This window comes from Botrytis cinerea, chromosome 11 (assembly GCF_000143535.2).
Source record: "Botrytis cinerea B05.10 chromosome 11, complete sequence".
Classification (NCBI taxonomy): domain Eukaryota; kingdom Fungi; phylum Ascomycota; class Leotiomycetes; order Helotiales; family Sclerotiniaceae; genus Botrytis; species Botrytis cinerea.
In genome coordinates this window covers 1,780,733-1,799,642 of record NC_037320.1, presented here as the reverse complement: position 1 = coordinate 1,799,642, position 18,910 = coordinate 1,780,733, and the positions used below count along the sequence as shown (strand labels likewise).

General features: G+C 43.7%; 6 protein-coding genes across 7 annotated transcripts; 2 read left to right on the top strand and 4 right to left on the bottom strand.

Moving 5' to 3' along the window:
- Nucleotides 1-150: 150 nt before the first annotated feature.
- On the top strand, nt 151-1,801 carry BCIN_11g04990 (hypothetical protein). The gene has a single exon (XM_001558367.2). The coding sequence runs from the start codon at nt 180-182 to the stop codon at nt 1,692-1,694; it is 1,515 nt and encodes a 504-aa protein (XP_001558417.1). The 5' UTR covers nt 151-179; the 3' UTR covers nt 1,695-1,801.
- Nucleotides 1,802-2,686: 885 nt separating this feature from the next.
- On the bottom strand, nt 2,687-6,207 carry BCIN_11g04980 (hypothetical protein). Its single transcript, XM_024696042.1, has 2 exons — nt 5,049-6,207; nt 2,687-4,986 (listed from the first exon to the last, which is right to left on the bottom strand). Exons 1-2 carry the CDS (start codon nt 5,584-5,586, stop codon nt 3,278-3,280), a joined length of 2,247 nt encoding a protein of 748 aa, XP_024551845.1. The 5' UTR covers nt 5,587-6,207; the 3' UTR covers nt 2,687-3,277.
- Nucleotides 6,208-6,666: 459 nt separating this feature from the next.
- Nucleotides 6,667-8,052, bottom strand: BCIN_11g04970 (hypothetical protein). The gene is made up of 2 exons (XM_001558370.2): nt 7,662-8,052; nt 6,667-7,426 (listed from the first exon to the last, which is right to left on the bottom strand). The coding sequence occupies exons 1-2, from the start codon at nt 7,926-7,928 to the stop codon at nt 6,791-6,793; spliced, it is 903 nt and encodes a 300-aa protein (XP_001558420.1). The 5' UTR covers nt 7,929-8,052; the 3' UTR covers nt 6,667-6,790.
- Nucleotides 8,053-8,360: 308 nt separating this feature from the next.
- BCIN_11g04960 (hypothetical protein) lies at nt 8,361-9,990 on the bottom strand. 2 transcript variants are annotated; one of them, XM_024696041.1, is made up of 2 exons: nt 9,726-9,990; nt 8,361-9,644 (listed from the first exon to the last, which is right to left on the bottom strand). In XM_024696041.1, exon 2 carries the CDS (start codon nt 9,603-9,605, stop codon nt 8,766-8,768), a length of 840 nt encoding a protein of 279 aa, XP_024551844.1. In that variant the 5' UTR covers nt 9,606-9,644; nt 9,726-9,990; the 3' UTR covers nt 8,361-8,765. The 2 variants fall into 2 exon arrangements, with proteins under 2 accessions (XP_024551844.1, XP_001558421.1); XM_001558371.2 differs by having other exon boundaries at nt 8,361-9,726.
- Nucleotides 9,991-10,270: 280 nt separating this feature from the next.
- Nucleotides 10,271-12,918, top strand: BCIN_11g04950 (hypothetical protein). Its single transcript, XM_001558373.2, has 2 exons — nt 10,271-12,016; nt 12,076-12,918. The coding sequence occupies exons 1-2, from the start codon at nt 11,900-11,902 to the stop codon at nt 12,634-12,636; spliced, it is 678 nt and encodes a 225-aa protein (XP_001558423.2). The 5' UTR covers nt 10,271-11,899; the 3' UTR covers nt 12,637-12,918.
- A 2,377-nt stretch (nt 12,919-15,295) lies between these two features.
- BCIN_11g04940 (hypothetical protein) lies at nt 15,296-18,880 on the bottom strand. Its single transcript, XM_024696040.1, has 5 exons — nt 17,800-18,880; nt 17,665-17,742; nt 17,259-17,615; nt 16,902-17,179; nt 15,296-16,849 (listed from the first exon to the last, which is right to left on the bottom strand). Exons 1-5 carry the CDS (start codon nt 18,419-18,421, stop codon nt 15,560-15,562), a joined length of 2,625 nt encoding a protein of 874 aa, XP_024551843.1. The 5' UTR covers nt 18,422-18,880; the 3' UTR covers nt 15,296-15,559.
- Nucleotides 18,881-18,910: the final 30 nt, after the last annotated feature.

The window sequence follows — 18,910 nt, the reverse complement described above, 5'->3', positions numbered from 1 at the left end:
GGGCTCAGAAATTCGAATCACATCATAAGTATAGGGACAATAGCTTCCTCTAGCTTCTACCACGGTTCCACCTTCCTTAATCTTTCACTTCTTGATATTCTTTCTTCTGAAATTTAGCTTTACATTTAAGTAACTTTAGATAGTCAAGCTGAATCGGGAGGATTCAAATACACTCAAATATGGAACGAGTAAGTGGAGAAATATTCGTCGTCACAGGTGGAGGGCAAGGTCATCTCCACCCAAGCATCGAGCTTTGCACACGCCTCACCGCACGTAACTGGAACACTACTCTTGTTATCCCCGATCGAGGTGTCGAAACCCCTTTCGAACCTCCCTGCTGGGTTCCCGCAACACTTCCTCATTCATTCATCCAAAATCCCCTAACTTCTTTTCTCTACATCACTCCATCATCATCCTCACCCTATGTGGTCGATCGATATCGGCAGGAAGCAACCAATCAGCTCGTTTTTCGCATCAACGCCCACGTTATATCAGACGCGACTCCCCCTCTCGTATGCGCAATCATCGATATCCAAATGGACTGGACCAAAGACATTTTTGCCGATTACGGAATTCCAATTGTGACCTTCATTTCCTTCGGCGCATGTGCTGCATCTATGATGTCCTATGTGATGAAACTCAAAGCATCGGCTGAAAGCTTCAAGCCTGGAGACCCTAAGAAAACCATTAAGGGATTGCCAGTGGAGATGTCTATTACACTAGAAGATTATAAGCGTCTGGACCGGGAAATATTTCTAGGTCTGATGCCACCTGAAGACTTTGAATTCGATCGCACCCTCTTTTCTGAACCTCTCGAACTAGGAAATCTGCCACGATGGCTTATTGCAATCAGAGGCACAGTTGGAATAATGTACAACACGTGGGAAGAATTGGAAAAGCCGTTTCTCGACTACATAACGGCGGAGTTGAATATCTATATGCCTGGTTGGAACGTGCCTGTTTGGGACGTAGGTCCACTTTTACCCGAAACATACTGGGAATCTGCGAATGATAATTCGCTCATTGCAGGAAGAAAGTCTCAGCGCGTATCAAATCATTCAGAAGAGGAAGTATTAGCTTGGCTAGATCTCAAAGAACAGGATGAGGTACTTTACATAGCATTTGGGAGCGACGTCGGTCCTAAAATGATCGAGTATTCTCACATTGCAAAAGCATTGGAACATTCCTCCATAGCTTTTATTTGGGTAATACCACCACGGGCTGGTATACCCAAAGAGTCTCAAGCACCCGGGGGGTTTTACCCCGAAGATCTAGTTCTCAAGGCAGGAAAACGCGGTCTAGTAATCTATGGCTGGGCGCCACAACTTCTCATCCTGTCTCATATTTCCACCGGAGGCTTCCTATCGCATTGTGGCTGGAATTCTACCGCTGAAGCTATCGGACGAGGCGTTCCGTTTCTGACTTGGCCGATTAGGGGAGATCAATTTTATAATTCGAAGTTGATTGTGGATTGTTTGAAAATTGGATACAGAGTTGCGGAGAATATGGAAGAAGAGGTTTTGGAAGCGGATGTTAAGATGGGGATGGAAAAATTGATGGGAGATGCGGAGATGAGGGAGAGAGCGAGGGTATGGCGGGGGAAATTTAGGAATGGGTTTCCGATTTCGTCGGATTGGTGTTTGAATTCTTTTACGAGGTTTGTGATGGATTGGAGGGCGGAGAAGGTGGAGTGAAAGATCTAGAGCTGTGCTGGATCTTTGTTGGTTTTCTTTTTTGTACAGGGTGCTTTTAGTAGATGGTTTGTTTTCTGCGAAAAAGAGCTTGGATATAATTAGAAAACTTATTTGACTGAGCTATTAAGTTTTTATGAAAAATGATTCCACAGTTTAATAAGTAGTTGAACACTGAATAAAACCTATCTACATTTGTACAGTTACGATATAGTATCTCACAAGAACCAAGCGATTCTTTAATCTAGTACACACCTAACCTTGACTCCACTTTATTTATCAATGGTTATTAGAATGGCTCATCATTGCCATTACCATGTGTTATAATTGCTGATGGTTGATGGTTGTTTCTAGGAAATATGGAAGGGGAAGTGAAAGTGCCTAGATTTGTTAAGTGGAGGTGTTATATTCATAAACTGGATAGAGGATATCTATAGAGATAGAGACTATATAAACTGGAATGAGTAAGATGAGGAGTAGAGATGTTCTCAGGGGATTTATTTTTTATTTTTTTGCGTAATATGGTGAGTTAGTTTCATGCTCTATTATTTATATTTGGTTTACTTTTATGTGCCTTAGTTTCTATGATATGGTGGAAAATTAGCGTGGATTCCATAATGGGAAGGTATATCCTATGGTAGGGAGTGGAATGGGTAAGTTCTATAGTGGAATATGTAGATTCTATCCATTTGAGTATAGAATCTAAAGGGCATGAGAAGTAAATTATCTTCCAATGTCAGGACATCAGAGTCACTTACCGTATATAGCAAAAAATCGCTTAGTGTAAACCATTCTTAAACTACAGTACGCATGCTGAGTAATCGCATAGGTATGCGATATTCGTCACAGAGGTGATTTCGACTAGACTTCGAATAGGAATCTAACAGATAACAATAGCGACCATATAATTCTTGTAACTCTATAATTTTTTGGGTCTCACCGTGGGGATGGTGAAGTCAATATAGTATTATGGTTCACACAGTTGTGGTATTGCTTGAGAGTCTAAAAGCTAAGATAACGAAACCTATGTGTTGTGGGTTTGAGGTGATTTTGAGGTGCTAGTACATACACTAGCACAGTTATATGAACCCTATTCAATCCATATTCCAACAGCAACTAATTATAATGACTGTCTTAAGCATGAAGCTCTAAAATAAGAATATCTATCCTGATTATATAGATCTTCATTTTTAGTCGGATCAGTCCAGCTTAGTATTGATCTGACTGATCCTGTCTGACTCAGTGTTCCTATGTAGACATAGATGAATTAGCGACATTCAATGACCCTTGTACCATACACTTAAGCGAATGCGAGAGATACTGCCTCTTACAGCAGCCCTTATATAAGTAAGGATTGCTCTTCCTGTACATAGCTAGCTCTTTAGACAGAATGTAGCATTGAAATCTAGGTCCTACCATCGCAGGTGCTACGTCAACTGTATCCCTCTCATACAAAGAGTTCCTTTCGCTCTGGCAGACTGAGTCATTCACGTAACCTATGTTATGTCCAATATAACACTCATTTCAACCTCAAGCACTAATATTGGAATTCTTTAACAAGGAAACGGGAAGTTCAAGCGAGAATTTTATTGAAGTACCACGTTTTGAACATTCCAGCCAGTTTGAAGAAAGTCGGATTCTAAGTTATCGGAAATCCAGCACGATAGTCTCCAACTTGTACCACGCATGCCTCCTTTCGAGGATACGAATATGAACGTGCCCACCCGCAGAAACCCGGGCCCATATTTGGTTTCTGATAACAAAACGAGCCCCTTGCCATTATTGGCCAGAAGGAAAAGTCGCAGAGATGGCTTGAGTTCCTCCCACGAGGTATCGTCCAGCAGGGGGTTCCAATCCATGAAATAATAAATCGTACCTCCGGGAACAGAGGCTTCCCACTCGGCAGAGCCGGTTAGACAACTGGGTATATTATAGCGCTTAGTGCTCTCAGCAGGAGGACAAGCGAAGGGACGGGTCCTTCCTCGGAGCGTGATAGACGAACCTGGTCTCGTTCTAACCCGAACGTTTGACTCTGCAGCCACCAGATTGTTTGATATAAACTCGAAGTCCGCCCCTGCCATCTTTGGATCAGTCCTGAGAGGCAGCATGATAAGCCGGCCTTGATTCCTTGACGCCCAGCTCCATGACGGCGCGCAATAATTTTCAGGGTCATGTAGGTCCTTGATCATGTCATGGAAAGAAAATTTGTTCTCTGATCTAATAGACCATTGGAGGCTGTCAGTGAAATACCCATTCTGCCAGTGTCCTGCAAGATACTCCGGGAGGTGATCTCCCGTAGCCAATACTCTTTCGAATTCGAGGGAGAGACCGGATACAGAAGCCAGTTTGTCGCTGGGAAAAGTGAACTGCCTGCCGCTGAAATCATTCATCCAAAACTCCCAATATTCAGGTGAGACACGTGTGCTCTGAAATCTCGATGCCCTGAGGATATGGCTCCCGAACACGTCACCCACAGTCCCATCCTCAGAATAGATGTAACCGTGGCATTTCAGATGTACCATATTTTTACCAAATATAAGAAGCCTTTGGGCCATGACCTGCTCTTGCCAAACCCAGCCTCGGCTTGTCCAGATAGAATTGGACAGGTCGGTCTCAGATGGGCTTTTATGCGACATTTTAGAGAGATTAATGGAGTATAACCCCACGACCTCCTTTAAGAGCGAGGACTGAAAGCTCAAGGTACAAGAGAGATCTTCTCTCGGGCTGGAAATGCTATCATGGCAGCTCCTAGCAGTTGCTGCGCCGATGGTGATGAAGGAGTGATAAAAAATGTCGGACATCATGAGAGACTCTCTTTCCCAGTCTTCGCGTACATCTTGGAGGATACAAAGAGCGTCGACCCAGAGATACCGTATACCCAGTCTGCGGGACACAGCAATTGCGTCCTGAAAAAGCTGTGGCATCTCATGTTCTGGTAACCCCGATTTGTACTTCGATAGTGTACTGGAAGTTGTGGTCAGCGGCAAATTAGACCCCCAACAGTAGCTGAGGCATGAGTATTGTAACTGCTGTCTGGCCATTTCTGAACGATTTTCAAGAAAATCTCTTGTCTCCACAATTTGGGGACACTGCCCTGTTGTACCATCGCCAAGATAGAGGAGGCGTGTTGGTAAGAAATTTGCTTTATTTTGCGAGAACTTGCGATACTCTACGCACTTCGTATTTGAATCGCATTCTTTGATCCATTTCTTGATCAAACGCATAACCTTTTCTGACGTAGATCCTTGCAAGGCTATAGGATTTCGCTCGATGTGAAGCCAATCTCTACAGCGACCTAACCAAGCATATGTAAGCGACTAGGCGTGACCACGAGAACTCGAGCAAACTTCGACTAACCAGGTTCTGCCATGACTGGAAACTTATCCGGCTTTGTTTGACCATAAGTGTTTTTCATTTTGGGGTGACTATAAGTTATAGCCAACGCACTTAGTCGGAAATGTGGTCCCTTATCTGTTTTCCGTGTATTTCTAGGCGAGTACCATTGATATCTTCCTTCGATTTGCAGAGGCGGAAAGGGTTCTTTCCACCATAGGCAGCTACCGTAGCGTTCCAGCAGCGATCTTTTCAACGCAAGACAGAACTTGCATGCAAAAGAATCGGAGAGTTCAGGTAGGTTAGGCGGCGTCACCGCTCGCTCATAAACAACCCCCCCTTTCCAAATGTTGATAGGCTCTTCAGTCTCGAAACTGGAGTTCTGCATGGACCTAAGTGAGTCGGCATGTGGGAAATATAGCACCGATACACCATCTTCGTTCTTCAGGGCCCCACCGGAATCGGTCTCATCCAAGGCCAGCTGTGCGGAACATATCGCGCAAAGGGGAGATTCAGTCGCTGTATAGGAATTCCCGTTGCGGGCGGCACATAGTGGGTCCATTGTCTTGTTGTATAAGATGCTAAAGAGCTGAGATGGGAGGCTAGAATAGCTGAGGGGAGGGGGGAGGAACTTGAAATGTACCACAGATAGGCTGTAACCATGTATATGTGTATGTGATACTAATACGGCGAAATAATTCAAATAGTTGATTATACCTTTGCCGATCAGGACGTTATTCGCACATTATCAGCTGCTCAAATGTGAGTAGATATTTACCTTTGACATTTGGTGTGCTACATGCGACTCCCCGCGCCGTTAATGGAACCGATTCAATGTCATGATGTGGGAACTGCGTATATATCAACCTAGGCAGACTTGTGTAGTATTTGAACTGAGTTCAAAAGGCAAAGATAAGAAGTAAGCTCGTTTAAGATGGAGATTTCAAGGAATCATATCAATATGATCGTGTACTTCTCTCTTATTGAAACCGCTTTGATTGGATTTTGCGAAGTAGCCAGTCACCCCACAGTCTACATACCCTGCGACTCTGCATGCATGGGAGCTGATTGTAATGTCCATAAGCGCTCACGATTTGAGAGTAAGAATGTAGCCTAGAAAAAGACCCATGATATTCGCGAACCGACCTTTCAGCCTTTACCCAAGTTGACTGCTTAGGCTCTCATCTGCTACTTGATCGACTTCGTGTGGTTCAACTAAATCGTGGAGAAATCACAAGTTGTAGAATGGAAAGGGGATTTAGGTAGATAAGTATCATGTGACCATATTAGTGTCTGCGCTAGTGCCTCGGCACTACAACATATAGGTTTCGTAGTCCACCAGTGGGTGTGCGGACTGACGGGACACTGCAAAAATTGACTTAGAAATATCTCTTAGGATATCAACTTGTGTATCTTAGGAATTTGTTACAATGACTTATTGGAGATTAAACAATAAAAAGATGGATTCTAGTGTCGAACGATTGAGAAATGAAATGATAAAAAAATTCCAAAGTTGGGGAGTATTACATCAGTCTGTATACCCTAAGGGGCCGTTATGTTTCTATTTCCCTGATTAATTTGTCGAGTCTTTACTATTTGTTTCGAGGGGTGTGAAATATTAGGTGAAAAGTTGCTTTTATATTGGAATGTAGTATTAGTATTGACTTTCTTGTTTTTACTGTAATATCATAGCATTGAGGAGCTACCATGACAATATCACCGCCTCAACCCGCATCCACAATAGCCCATCTCCTATTACTCACCCCTCAAAACCAATTCTTAACCAACTTCACCAACTCCTCCGGACATTCCTCCGGGACATAATGTCCCCCGTCCACCGCCACCCCCTCTACCTTCCCCCCACAAACCTCTTTCCAAAGCCCCACTACATCTCCAAACTCGCTTCCACAGGCGCCCTTCTCTCCCCAAACCACAAAGACGTCACATTGAATTTTCTTCCCCTCTTTCCTATCTCTCCTCTGCTCTTCCAGATCAATCGATGCCCCAGCCCTATAATCCTCACACATACCATGTACAGCCTCTTCATCTCTCATTAATCCATCATACACCTCTCTCGCTTTCGCATCAATGATAAATCCTTTACCCACACCACCTTTCCCTAGAAACTTCTCGGAGAAAAGGCTAGGGTTCCCGAGAATTGCTTGTTCGGGGAAGGGAGAAGGTTGCGAGAGGAAAGTCCAGTGCCAGTATTTTTGATACCAGGAGTGTTTTCCTAGTTCGTACATGGTTAGAGTCGGAAGAATATCTAGAAGCATGAGCTTTGTCACAGCTTCCGGATGATTGATAGCGAGTTGATGGGCGACGCGGGCGCCGCGGTCGTGGGCTAGGATTGAGAACTGAGGGTAGCCGAGATGCTTCATTGCGGCGAGAAGGTCGGAACCCTAGAGGATGTTAGTGAATTTTGCAGAATTTATGAATCGTATAGTATAGAAAGGAGTTCTGGAAATGCTAATTGATCCAACCATTCCTCCAGCCCTTTCACATCTTATCACTTTCGGAATTGTGATCAACTGATCCAAAAAAGCCTTCTAATGTGCATCACACCAACCCCATAGAATACACAAACAGAAACACCATCACACACCACCAGAACGTAAACAAAACACAGAAGCCTACCATAGTACTCTTACTATACTCCTTATGTTCCTCACTACCTTTCGGTTTAGAACTCTCTCCATACCCCCTCAAATCCACCAACACAAGAGAAAAGTGATCAACCAAATGCGGCGTCACTGAATGCCATATATGATGTGTTTGCGGGAAGCCATGGACGAGAAGAAGAGGAGGGCCGTTTTTGGGTCCAGTGAGGGTATGGGTGAAAATCTCAGGGCTGGTGGAGATAGATTGGGAGGTAAAGTGTGGGTAGAAGGTGGCGGAAGTCATGATTGGGTGGTGTTGTAGAAGTTGGAATGAAGAAATGGAAAAAGATCTTTATGTTGGATGTTTTGTGAATTAGAATTAGAACAGCATTTGGAAAATGCGATTGGTATGGGGACATCGAATTGCCAGGTGATTTATAAGATGTGATATGTGATATGAGGTTAGATTATGACGAATGCGGGGTAGTGATAGTGGGGGTAGAAAGCTACAGTGTATGAATTTCCCGAGCAGTAAATCGCGATAAGCTGTCGATTAGCATTGTAGGATGTCCATTATGAGCTATCCGAGGTTATTCGATCAGTTATTGGATTGGATGTTCTACATGTGAGTATGCAAATCATAGCAGGCTCCCAGTCAAAGCCAAGTTCGTCCTGACACTTCAGATTCTTGTATGCCTCACGAATAGGTCTTGAAGAAATCCATTATTCTTTTGCATGTTCATAAATTGTACACATTGATATTTATCTAGGTATGATACTTGTAAAAATTCCCACCGACTGCCATCATATCATTCCACATCAGAAAACCTCGTCCATATTCGTTAATCGTCAAACTCCAAAACTATGCTCAATCGCTCAAGATAGGTATCCGCTTATCAAGCTTTTCACACGCGTCTCCTTTCCTCAACTCGCTAACCCTTTCATCTCATGTCAAAAAAAAGCACCCTCTCATCTTAAATTCATTCCACCATACCCAGCCAGACATTATATCGTAACATTTGTTGCATAACCTTCCGCAGTACCAATTGTATCTCACACCTTCTTCAAACTAGGAAGCATGTCGTATTTCCATTTTGAATTCCGAATGGACTTATAGAATCCCAATCCGTCCGTTTTCATCTCAAATCACCAATCCCATAACTCCAGCCGCAGCAGCCGCATATGGCAGACAATTCATCATAGTTGGTCTTGGAATCATTGCGCCCACTCCATTGGTCCCAATGACAAAGGTAGCAGTTGCGGCTCCTGTACCGAATTGCGCACACCCAGCGCTTTCAACAGCGTTACACGCAACACTACTCAAACTCTGACAGACACTTGCGGCACTGGCTGCTGGCAGCCACCCTCCACTGATAGTACTTGCAGCCACAGTAACACCGCCGTTTGCAGCCGAGATTGTGATTCCCGCGCCCATTCCTCCCTCGAGATCGACAGTGCAAAGCGCATAATTCTTAGCACAAGAAGCCGTCGCGCTAGCACATGCTGCAGAGTTGACATAACTAGTAGGTAAGACTGGGAATGGGAAATAAGCATTCGGGACGAATGTTCCCGTTGCAGTCGCGGAAACTGATGCTGGACTCGTTGCAGTTGCAACTGCAATAGTACCAGTACACGATGCGCCAACTGCACAACAAGCTATATTATGAGAAGCATCTGTTGAACATACTGCTGCCGCCGGACAACATGCCCCTCCATATGAATCTTTCAGAGTAGAACAGGAGTTGTAATTGCTGGGGCAGTTTCCATCGCGCTTGAGGAGTTCGGGTTTAGGTTTTGAGGAAGCTGGTGAAGTATCTGGGAAAATAGTTTCATTTGATATTATGGATGATTCTGAGGAGATATCAAGGTCGAGGGAAAGTGGTGCATAGAAAGGCTCCGGCGGTGAGAGTAATGATGGGATTTGGAGAGCTGTGGTTGAGGTGAGGAGGGAGAAAGCGAGGAATGAAGAATGGTAACGCATTTTGGATCGTTAACGTATGGAGATATAGGTCTAGATTGACTTCAATGATCAGTATGAATATTAGGAATGCGTATAGAGAAGAAGTACAAAGTCGACCGAGGAATGGGAAAAGAAAATTACCCGTTATATTATTCCAAGGTTCGTTGCCCAACCACCTATTTAATTAAAATCCCCGCCAATTGTATCCAAAATTAACCTTATATTGCGCGATAGATATCTAGATGCTCAGTTCCTGGAATGGTGACTGAATGGATATTTTGTCAAAACCACGGAAGCTTTCATTGACTTCGAGATTTAAATATATGTAACAAGCGATGATGAAGTCAGGACATCCTCTCACCGAGTGCGCCAGCTGTTGCATTCAGGTACCGAATACCTCATTATCTGCAGATGTCGACCGTTACCACGGGGACAGTAATCGGTGAGGCTACGATTGGAGGCGTTTAACCTTAATTCGCGTGGCTGGGTGGGTTGGGGAACTTCACCGCCTTGGGCAGAATTCGCTCCCATCCAAGTTTACAGTCAGTCGGGCATCAAAAGGTCCAGTTTTATACTCAGTTGCAATGACTGCAATGGCATCTGGTACATCCAAGAAGGCTATAGGTCAGCTTGAGCGGCGATATGCTGTGTTTTAAAGTGTGTTATGGAATGTCATTCTAGAAATAACACTTCACTCCTCAAATCTGTTGTTCTGCTAATCTACGATAATGAGTCTGGAACCTGATCGCGATGATATACCTCAAGATATTTGATAATCAAAGACCTCGAACGAGGCCAGTGGTGTAAAATAACTACTTGCATCGTCGCTCTTTCAAAGCACAAACGTCTTGAACAGCTCAGGTGCGAATTTGATCGAGGATGAAACGACCCGTGGATCACTGGTCACTTGGTCATCAGCCTATCAAATTTCGTCGACGTCGACCTATCCCGAGGACGGGGCACTGCGTTGTCAAACAATTGCAATGCTCGACACTGGGTCTGGAGGTCAATCAGAACCACAGATCTCTACAAACCCTTGATTCCTAGTCACATCCGTTTTCTACGAATTGATGGCATAATTCACATAGACGAGCCGGATCTTGGCTATTCTGGCGAGGTCCTTGTTGGGGGACTTAGAAGTATACAACACTTCAGTTAAAAGTAATTATGCAAGCAAAAACGACCGCACCATGCACTATACTACATGCTCCTATAAATCCTCGGGCCACTACATATTTTTCATATTTCCATTAAAGCAGGTTTAAAAAGAAAAGATCCGACCTCAGCCAGCAATCAAGTACCTAGATTGTTTAAAGGAATTCTCCAAAAGGAAACCCTTGGAACAAACATCATCTTCGCTGGCTATCAATAGAAGTCGAGTTTTTGGATGAAAAAACAAGGGACGAAGAAGAAAGAAGAAGACTAAGGTTAAATATCTACCCACCACGAGAAATAGAAAGCAAAGTAAAGTAAAACTACCAACGCTACGAGACCATGTTCTGGCATATGCTGCTTGGAAAGCTGGGGAAACCACTAGAAGATAAAACCTTAGTCTATATCGACCATTACAGATTGGAACAATGAGGAAGATGAAGTTTTCCTCCGCAGGTTTTGAGTTGAGAGTAAATGTGGTAGAAGAGGGGGCATGAAGTGGAGTCTCTCTCCTTCGCAAAGTCACGGAAAACAAGGTCGACGATAGGATTGAGAGTTGCCCAGACGGTACCCTTGTGTACCAGCATCGGAAAGGCTTTCTTCTTCTCCTACTTTCCATTACATAGATGAAGTCAGGATGGACCACAACGCCGAATACAAAGCAACTGCGTGATAGTATAACGGGTCAGTTGTTTTCTGGTTGGCTTGCAACTCATCAGCCAATAAAGGTCTCATATATTTGGCCCAACCGACAGCATAGCTATCAACCATTTATGTTCTTCAGACCGATTGAATGGCATCGATATGCACTGATGAGAACTAGACTCCTGCGAAAGCTACGTAGGTATTTATTAAAAAGGAACCATGGACCACTCACAATAAAATCATGGACCAGGAGCTAATCTCTTCCACGATAAATTCATGTATCTTTATGAGTCGTGTTAACAAATCGTTGTCATTCACCAAATCTCTTTCAATATTATCGGTGAATTGTCAACTCCATTACTTGAGCACTTTCAGGTATCTTCCTTCGGCATCCCCATCTCAACCAAACTTTCGTATAAAACCCTCAATCCAACCTTTTCACATTCATTACAGAAAGGTCAAAGTGGATAATCCCAAGAAGCGCAGAAATCAAAACCGTCGAAGAGGACGAGAACGAAATGGAACTCGACACATCAGACGTTGGTTCTGAAGTACCAGACCTGGGAGAACTGGAAGAACTGTACGAATCAGCAGAGCCTCCCCGCAAAAAGAACCGTGGTATTGATGATAGCATCGTAAGCAATTTTCCATTCCCATACTTCTACCGCAACTTATTGACCTTTTCATTCTCTAGATTGATGCGCATAGTGAGCTCCTCAATGCTTATTTAAGCATTCCCTCACGAATTTCCAAGAGAAATTCCGAAATTCTTACTTGCAGAGGACTTCTTGAAGGATATAGAGCTGAGAGCAGAATACGACAGAACGAAGCCAATATTGAAAAGCAAATGCGACGTTTCGGAAACGATGACGGGGAATTCGTGGAAGGTTACATTGAGCCTCTCATAAAAGCACTCCGTGAACAACCGATGATCAAGTTTGTTCCCGAGAATAAGGAAATCATGGAGTTGTATGAGAGACGTCATGAGCTACAGGAAATGATCGAGAGCTATGAGGAAGATCCTGATCTCATGGAGCATGGACAGGCGTTTCAGAGATATTTCCATGAGAAGGTATGGCAATCACACTGTGTTAGAGTCCATGAGAATATTACTTGGTGTATGGAGGATATCGAGGAGAGTGAGAGGCTGCGAGTGGATTTGAGGATTATGTTGGTGAACTCGGGTATCATTTTGAGGCGGAGAGGTCTACCGATGAGACGTATAGATGATAGTGGACATCCTCTTGAAGATTAGCTATAGTGTGGGTATTATTGCATATGGCTTTTTATGTCTCAACTCTGAGATACTTCTTTGATAATATTGATATTTTGAAATGGATGCTGATACTTGCTATTCTTCAGCAATCTTTACAGCCATCAGCATGTGAGGAAATTTAGGAAACACATCCCGTGAGTTATTTGCTCGCTGATGTTGATATCCCTCCAGATTTCACCGCCTACATGACCAAAACAAGTAGTATCAATATTAATGATCCTCTAGATTTAGACTACAATATCAATACATTCTAACGCACAGCGGTCATCAGAAAGAGAACCGGGCCTTTCCTTCGGCCTTTAGCCTCTAAGTAAATGTGTTCACGCATTGAGATCTTGAAAAAGAACCCCTTACGAAAGCTAGGTCACTAGCGTGTATTCAGCATACCAGCATGCCGATAATTCATGGGTAGGATCGTTCGGGCGATTCTCTTCATTTTGATATACCACGGCCCCGTTCTTGCTTGTCTTAGTATAGTGTGCTATGAGTCATGTTGGAGAATGATTCCCATTCCCATTTCCAGTTCTCTGCTCTCTCTTTTCCAAAAGAGTATATATATACACACAGTGTAAAAGAGGATGAGGTTTCGGTTCAAGTTTGCAATTCCAAAATCAGAAACTTTATTGCATGTCTGAAATCCTTTCTTCAAGTTCTGATCATCATCGATCAAGTCCAAATATTAATTACAGTCTGAATATCATCACCAATATTCCATACACCAGAGGTTCTTGTTGGTAATTGTGTGAATCCCAACATTGTCGTTCTTGTCAAACTTGAGAGTGCCAGTGCTTTTGTACCTAATCTGCGTTCATACATTAACATTCAAGCGAGATGCATAACAAAGTTATACTTACAACTAATATATCAAATGTTTCCTCCCATCCAGTATAAGGTTGTGATGGGCCGATAATTCTACTGAAGGCTTTTGTTGCATCTGTCTGAAGAAATGCACTTTGAGAAAATTCTCAAGCCCCATCCTCATCGATCAAGATCGGTTCCGGGTGAGTGAAAGTCCTCAGCTTCCAAATCTACAGACCTCTTACTATAGTTGGAAGACAAATCTACCATCTCTGAAATTGAACGATACCGTCGACCTCAACCCAAATCCTGCCATCATCCCCATCACTACTTGAACATTAATTACGATTGATAAAACTATTTCCCATATTGCAGATATGCAACAAAGCATCCAAAACTACCGAGCCGAATTATATCGGACGAAGAAGTGAATCCCCTACCTCTCCTCACCTTTTGTTGCACATCTCAAGAACACATATAAGCTAGCGTATTACTAGCTCATTGCTAGCCCATCATCAAATTATCGCTAGTTCCAAACAAACTGCTAGCTTTTCACTCACGCGAAAACCAATACGTATCAGATATGCAACAAAACTTTTTTCCGATTTACAGCGTATTCACTTTGTGGATGATCTCGTCTCAAGCGGCATGCGATGTTGAAAGATGAGAAACCACGTCGGAGATTTTGTTGCATATCTGAATTTGTACATAGATAAAATATCTATTATGATTGGCGTTCATCGAGATCAATAGAAGTCACAAAGTTTCTACGGTTGTCAAGCTCCTATGGCCATCTCCACCGCGCAGATTAAATCTGACTACAACCTAATAAGCGTTGCTCTTGCCTTGCCCTTGAGAATCTAACATCAACATTGCCATCGAATCAAGTATAGTCAGTCACCCCTTAGTGTGCTTTCCCCCAAAAAATTTCTGACGCTTATGATCTATTGGCTCCTGCCAAATCTTCAAGTTTGCGCTCGCTCTTCTACTGGTCCCAAAAACTCGATTACGTCAATTTCGAGATCGATCAGACGTGCAATAAACCGCAACGAGGAGTCTAGATTGGGATTTAGAATCCACTCGATTCACCTCCAGTATCGAGCGTTCCTATCAGAGCTGTAGATATGCAACAAAACTCCACGGTATATTATATTCACTAATATACATTCTCATCTCAAGCAAGTTAAAACTTTTGCTAGGCGAAATTTTGGCAGCTCAAACATCTTGTTGCATATCTAAAGATGGAAAGAAAGCCCACGATGGATTCCAATCAATAGCATAAAGGGACATAGATCTTGACAATTCATTATCAGACAGTCTTCACTATCAAATGAAGGTTATTGCACAACCCAAGCCCAGATATATATTCAATATTGATAGGAATCAGTATCATAATCCCACCTCCTTCGGATCTATATCAACTACGCTCACTTATCTATAAGCAAACATCCAAAGCTAAACATTGCTGTTGCTGAATAGTACTGATTGACGAATACCTGGGTAAACAAAATATGCAACAATGCTTTTAGGAAGACATGTTCTAAAAACCCAAGATGCTTTTGTTGCATATCTATATTGCGCGTCGGGTGTGGTTGGCATACCATTACGTTGTATCATAGTACTTGAAAATTCCTTAACCCCGGCCTTCTTCCCCTCCTCCATCTTCCTTTCGCCATCAGCATCTTGCTCCTCGACCTCACTCTCACTTTCGCTTCCCCTTTCCCTTTCCCCGCCCCTCAAAATACAAAGGGTTGCAAACTAATTATTCTTCATTCACGGAAAAGAGAACACCATTTAAATTCATAAGTGATCAAATAGCTTTCAAGCAAGTAGCATTATATGTGGGTATCCTATCCTATTCGTGTATTCATCCATCCATCCATCCATCCATCAATCCGAATCCAGATCCCATTTACAAAATCCCCATCCAATTATGCATACATGTACGCCAAATAAAACCAAACCAAAACAAAACTGGACCTTATATATCCATCCATAAATCTACCCACAAGAACGCGCCAACCGCACCAATCTACACCCAACCTTCTGACCCTTATTCAATCCATCAATGAAGACCAGTACTCCCCCCTCCGGCAGCCAGACACTAATCACTATTGACAACCCTCAAAGTCCTCCTCGGATTCATCACCACGTTAAAGAAATTCGGTTCTCTATCCCCCAGTAAATCCTCCAAACTACTCGTAATACTCCCCGTACTACCTACACTCCCCATTCCCTTTTTATGTCCTCTCCATCCCGCTCTTACACTCTCGCTTCTTCCTATTACAACCCCCTCATCCTCTTCGTCAATGGTCTGATAAGATGCCCCTCCCGGCATGATACCGCCTCCAAACACATACGTCCCACCTCCCCCTCCTCTATCCTCATTCCCACTACCGCTACCACTCCCTTCATTACCCGAACTCGAAACACCTCCCCCTTCAGACCTGACACTAGGAGTCTGCACCCCACCTGCTGCACTGATATCCGTTCCAAACGGTCCCAACATTATCCCTCTGTCTTCTCGACTTGACCCGTCTGATCCCCTAAACATTTTACCGGCAGGCACAAAAGCCGTTCTCTGAGACATTGCCACATGGTCTTTATAAAGGTTTAACTGTCTCCTATAAAGCCAAGTACAGAACGCCAGATACCCAGCTAGAATACCTAATACAGCTGCAATGACACCTGCGATAATGGCTGCTTTATTTGGTCCCTTTTTGCCCGAGTCAGGAGATGACGTTGGGGTAGAAGTAGAAGTGATTGTGGATGGGGATTGTGTTACTGTGAACGTAGGTGGTTTCCCCGTTGCTAAAGGACCGGCAGTTGCTGATCCTGCTGCCGGTATACTCGCCGTTGCACCTCCCAGTCCCGAACCGCCAATAACAGATTGTACGATATCAGGGACGGTATAACCTGTCGAGCCTTTGATAATATCTGAGTTTTGGTCTGATGAAGAGGACGAGGGGGACGAGAGGGCTGTAAAGGAATTGGTCCATTGAAGTGACGATGCATTGAAGACATATACACCAGGGCTATCACACGAGATGTCCTGACCAACGTAGCCGCCAACAACTACTATCTGTCCATCCCAAAGATTACAGGTATGACCTGCTCGAGCTGGGGGTAACGATTGAGACTGGTCTGTCATATCGACTTGGATCCAAGTAAAGGATGGAATGGTGAGAATCCACATATCAGAATATTGGGTTTGGTTACCATATGGAATGAGATTTTGTCCTCCATATAAATAAACATTGAAACTGCTACCGTCAGGCGCAGCGGCAACGACAGCACAAGGGTCAACACGAATGGGAGGAGTTGCTCCCGAGGTAGCCTGCTTGTACCAAGTACTATTTGCGATATCATATACGTCGATAATATTCATCTCTGTCTTGTGTATATGTTAGTTCTCCTGGCATTATGACTGGGGTTTCACAACTCACAAATGTCGCATTAGTACCACCTGCCAATCCAAGCAGCATTCCATCTACTCCCCAGCCAGGAACATATACCAAAACACCATCAGCTCTCTCTGTAAAGCCAGCCTCGTCTTGCAAGCCGCCTTGTGTAATGTTCCTGTATACACCACCGGAACCAGCTCCACTCGTAGTTCCCAATGAAGTCACTCCAGTATTTGTATATCCAGGATGAGTGAATTCTAGAAGACTCCTCAAATATATTCTAGCAATTTGATTTGACCACCCGGGAGTTGTATACAAATCTGTGCATATCCAATATTAGTCAGTTGCTCAATGAATGTCCATACCCACCTGAGCAAGCGAGGGAAATTTGATGCTTACCCAAATGTCCCCCAAAATACCAACTTCTGCCCAATTCTGGGACACTCAGCCCCGCACCCTCCGCCGCACGCTGAACATCCGCCGGTGCAGTATCTGAGCCATTCCCCGCCGATGTTTGTGGATTTGAAAACTCCGTCCAGGTTGCCGACGAAATATCGTATTTCCATGTTGCTACTGCGGCAGGAGAAGTTGGTGGACTATCTGAGAACTCCCCTCCATATAGAAATAACGAATCATATGTATGCCAGAGAGAGCCCATTGCTACTGCAGGTGGGCCTGATGGTTGTGGTAGACCGGATAGAACTGGGGATGAAATTTGCCATGATTTGGTAAGATCTAATGTTAGGAAGTCGTTGTCTGAAGAGGAATTAACACCATGTCAAATTACTTTGATTGAAGCTCTTACTCCAAGTATCCGTAGTTTGCCCACTCTTTGTGGTTGCTTCTCCTCCATATATGTATAGCGTTCCATTGACATTCGCAGCTACGATATTCTCGATTAGTTGTATCCACGAATCTAAGCAAACAAGCAAAAACATACTCATATGACTCCATCTTGTACAAATGGAAGTGGGACTGTCAGCCCTCCCCTCGATCATGCTCCCATTATCCACAAATTCCGAGTCCCTTATAATGCCCGCATCCGCACCATTTCCCTTCATAAAATTTCTGTTACTGTTCTGCCTTCCAGTGTATCCAAATGCAGGCACAACCACTGCAATCAGAAATGCGAGTAGTGCAACTCTCGGCATCGTAGAGAATGGTGCAGGAGGTGTATTCGAAGTCGCAATTGCAGGTCTGCCAGTCTTCCCAACCTTTGCCGCTCTCGGCTCATCATGGTTTTCCGTCCTTTCTCTCTTTTCTCCTGAAACTGGCGAAGTCGGTATGTTTGTCGATATTCCATTCCATGTACTTCTTGTTCTCAAATCGGTTCCTGCAATTGCGAATTCCCCTCCCAGACTCCCAACGTCCACCCTTTCAATCACCTCATCATCCAACCCCTCTTCTCTAAATCTTGACTTTCTGGCCGCCCTGATCTTCTTTCCAGTGAACCCCCCCGCCTTGTCGCATTCGCGCAATCGATCTGCCACATTTGTGTGGGTAGCAGGACCGCGAAAAGGTACATGTATCGTCTTCGACCGATCAATTGTAAAACCACCCATATTCGTTTGTTCCCTCAGTCACCAGATCTCTAGAGATCTTAAGTTCCGTAGAATCGTAGGACTGTGCTCAAAATTGCGATTTGTTTACGTCTTTGAGGCCCAAAAGGTATTAACAAGAAATGGTCGATCAATCTCAATCAAATCATAAAACATGCAAAGCACAATTGATATATATCGTAAAAAGCCTTCGTCTCATCGAGAAGTTGAGTTAGGGAAATGGATGCATACCAAATATTATTTCTCTAAATATCCAAACAGACTAATACCTTACTTACTATACAACACCTGCATACTATAATCATCCAACTTCCTCGACCTTATTCAGATCCTTACATCATACCTAACGCGTGAGAACTTCCAGGCTTCTTAGCAACTAATCAATTAGACGGCCCCTGCAAATATACCCTATAAATGTGATATGAAATTGATGAGTCCACAGGGGTTTCGATAGCAATATTCAATATTGATTGGTGAGTGTGTATGGAACTG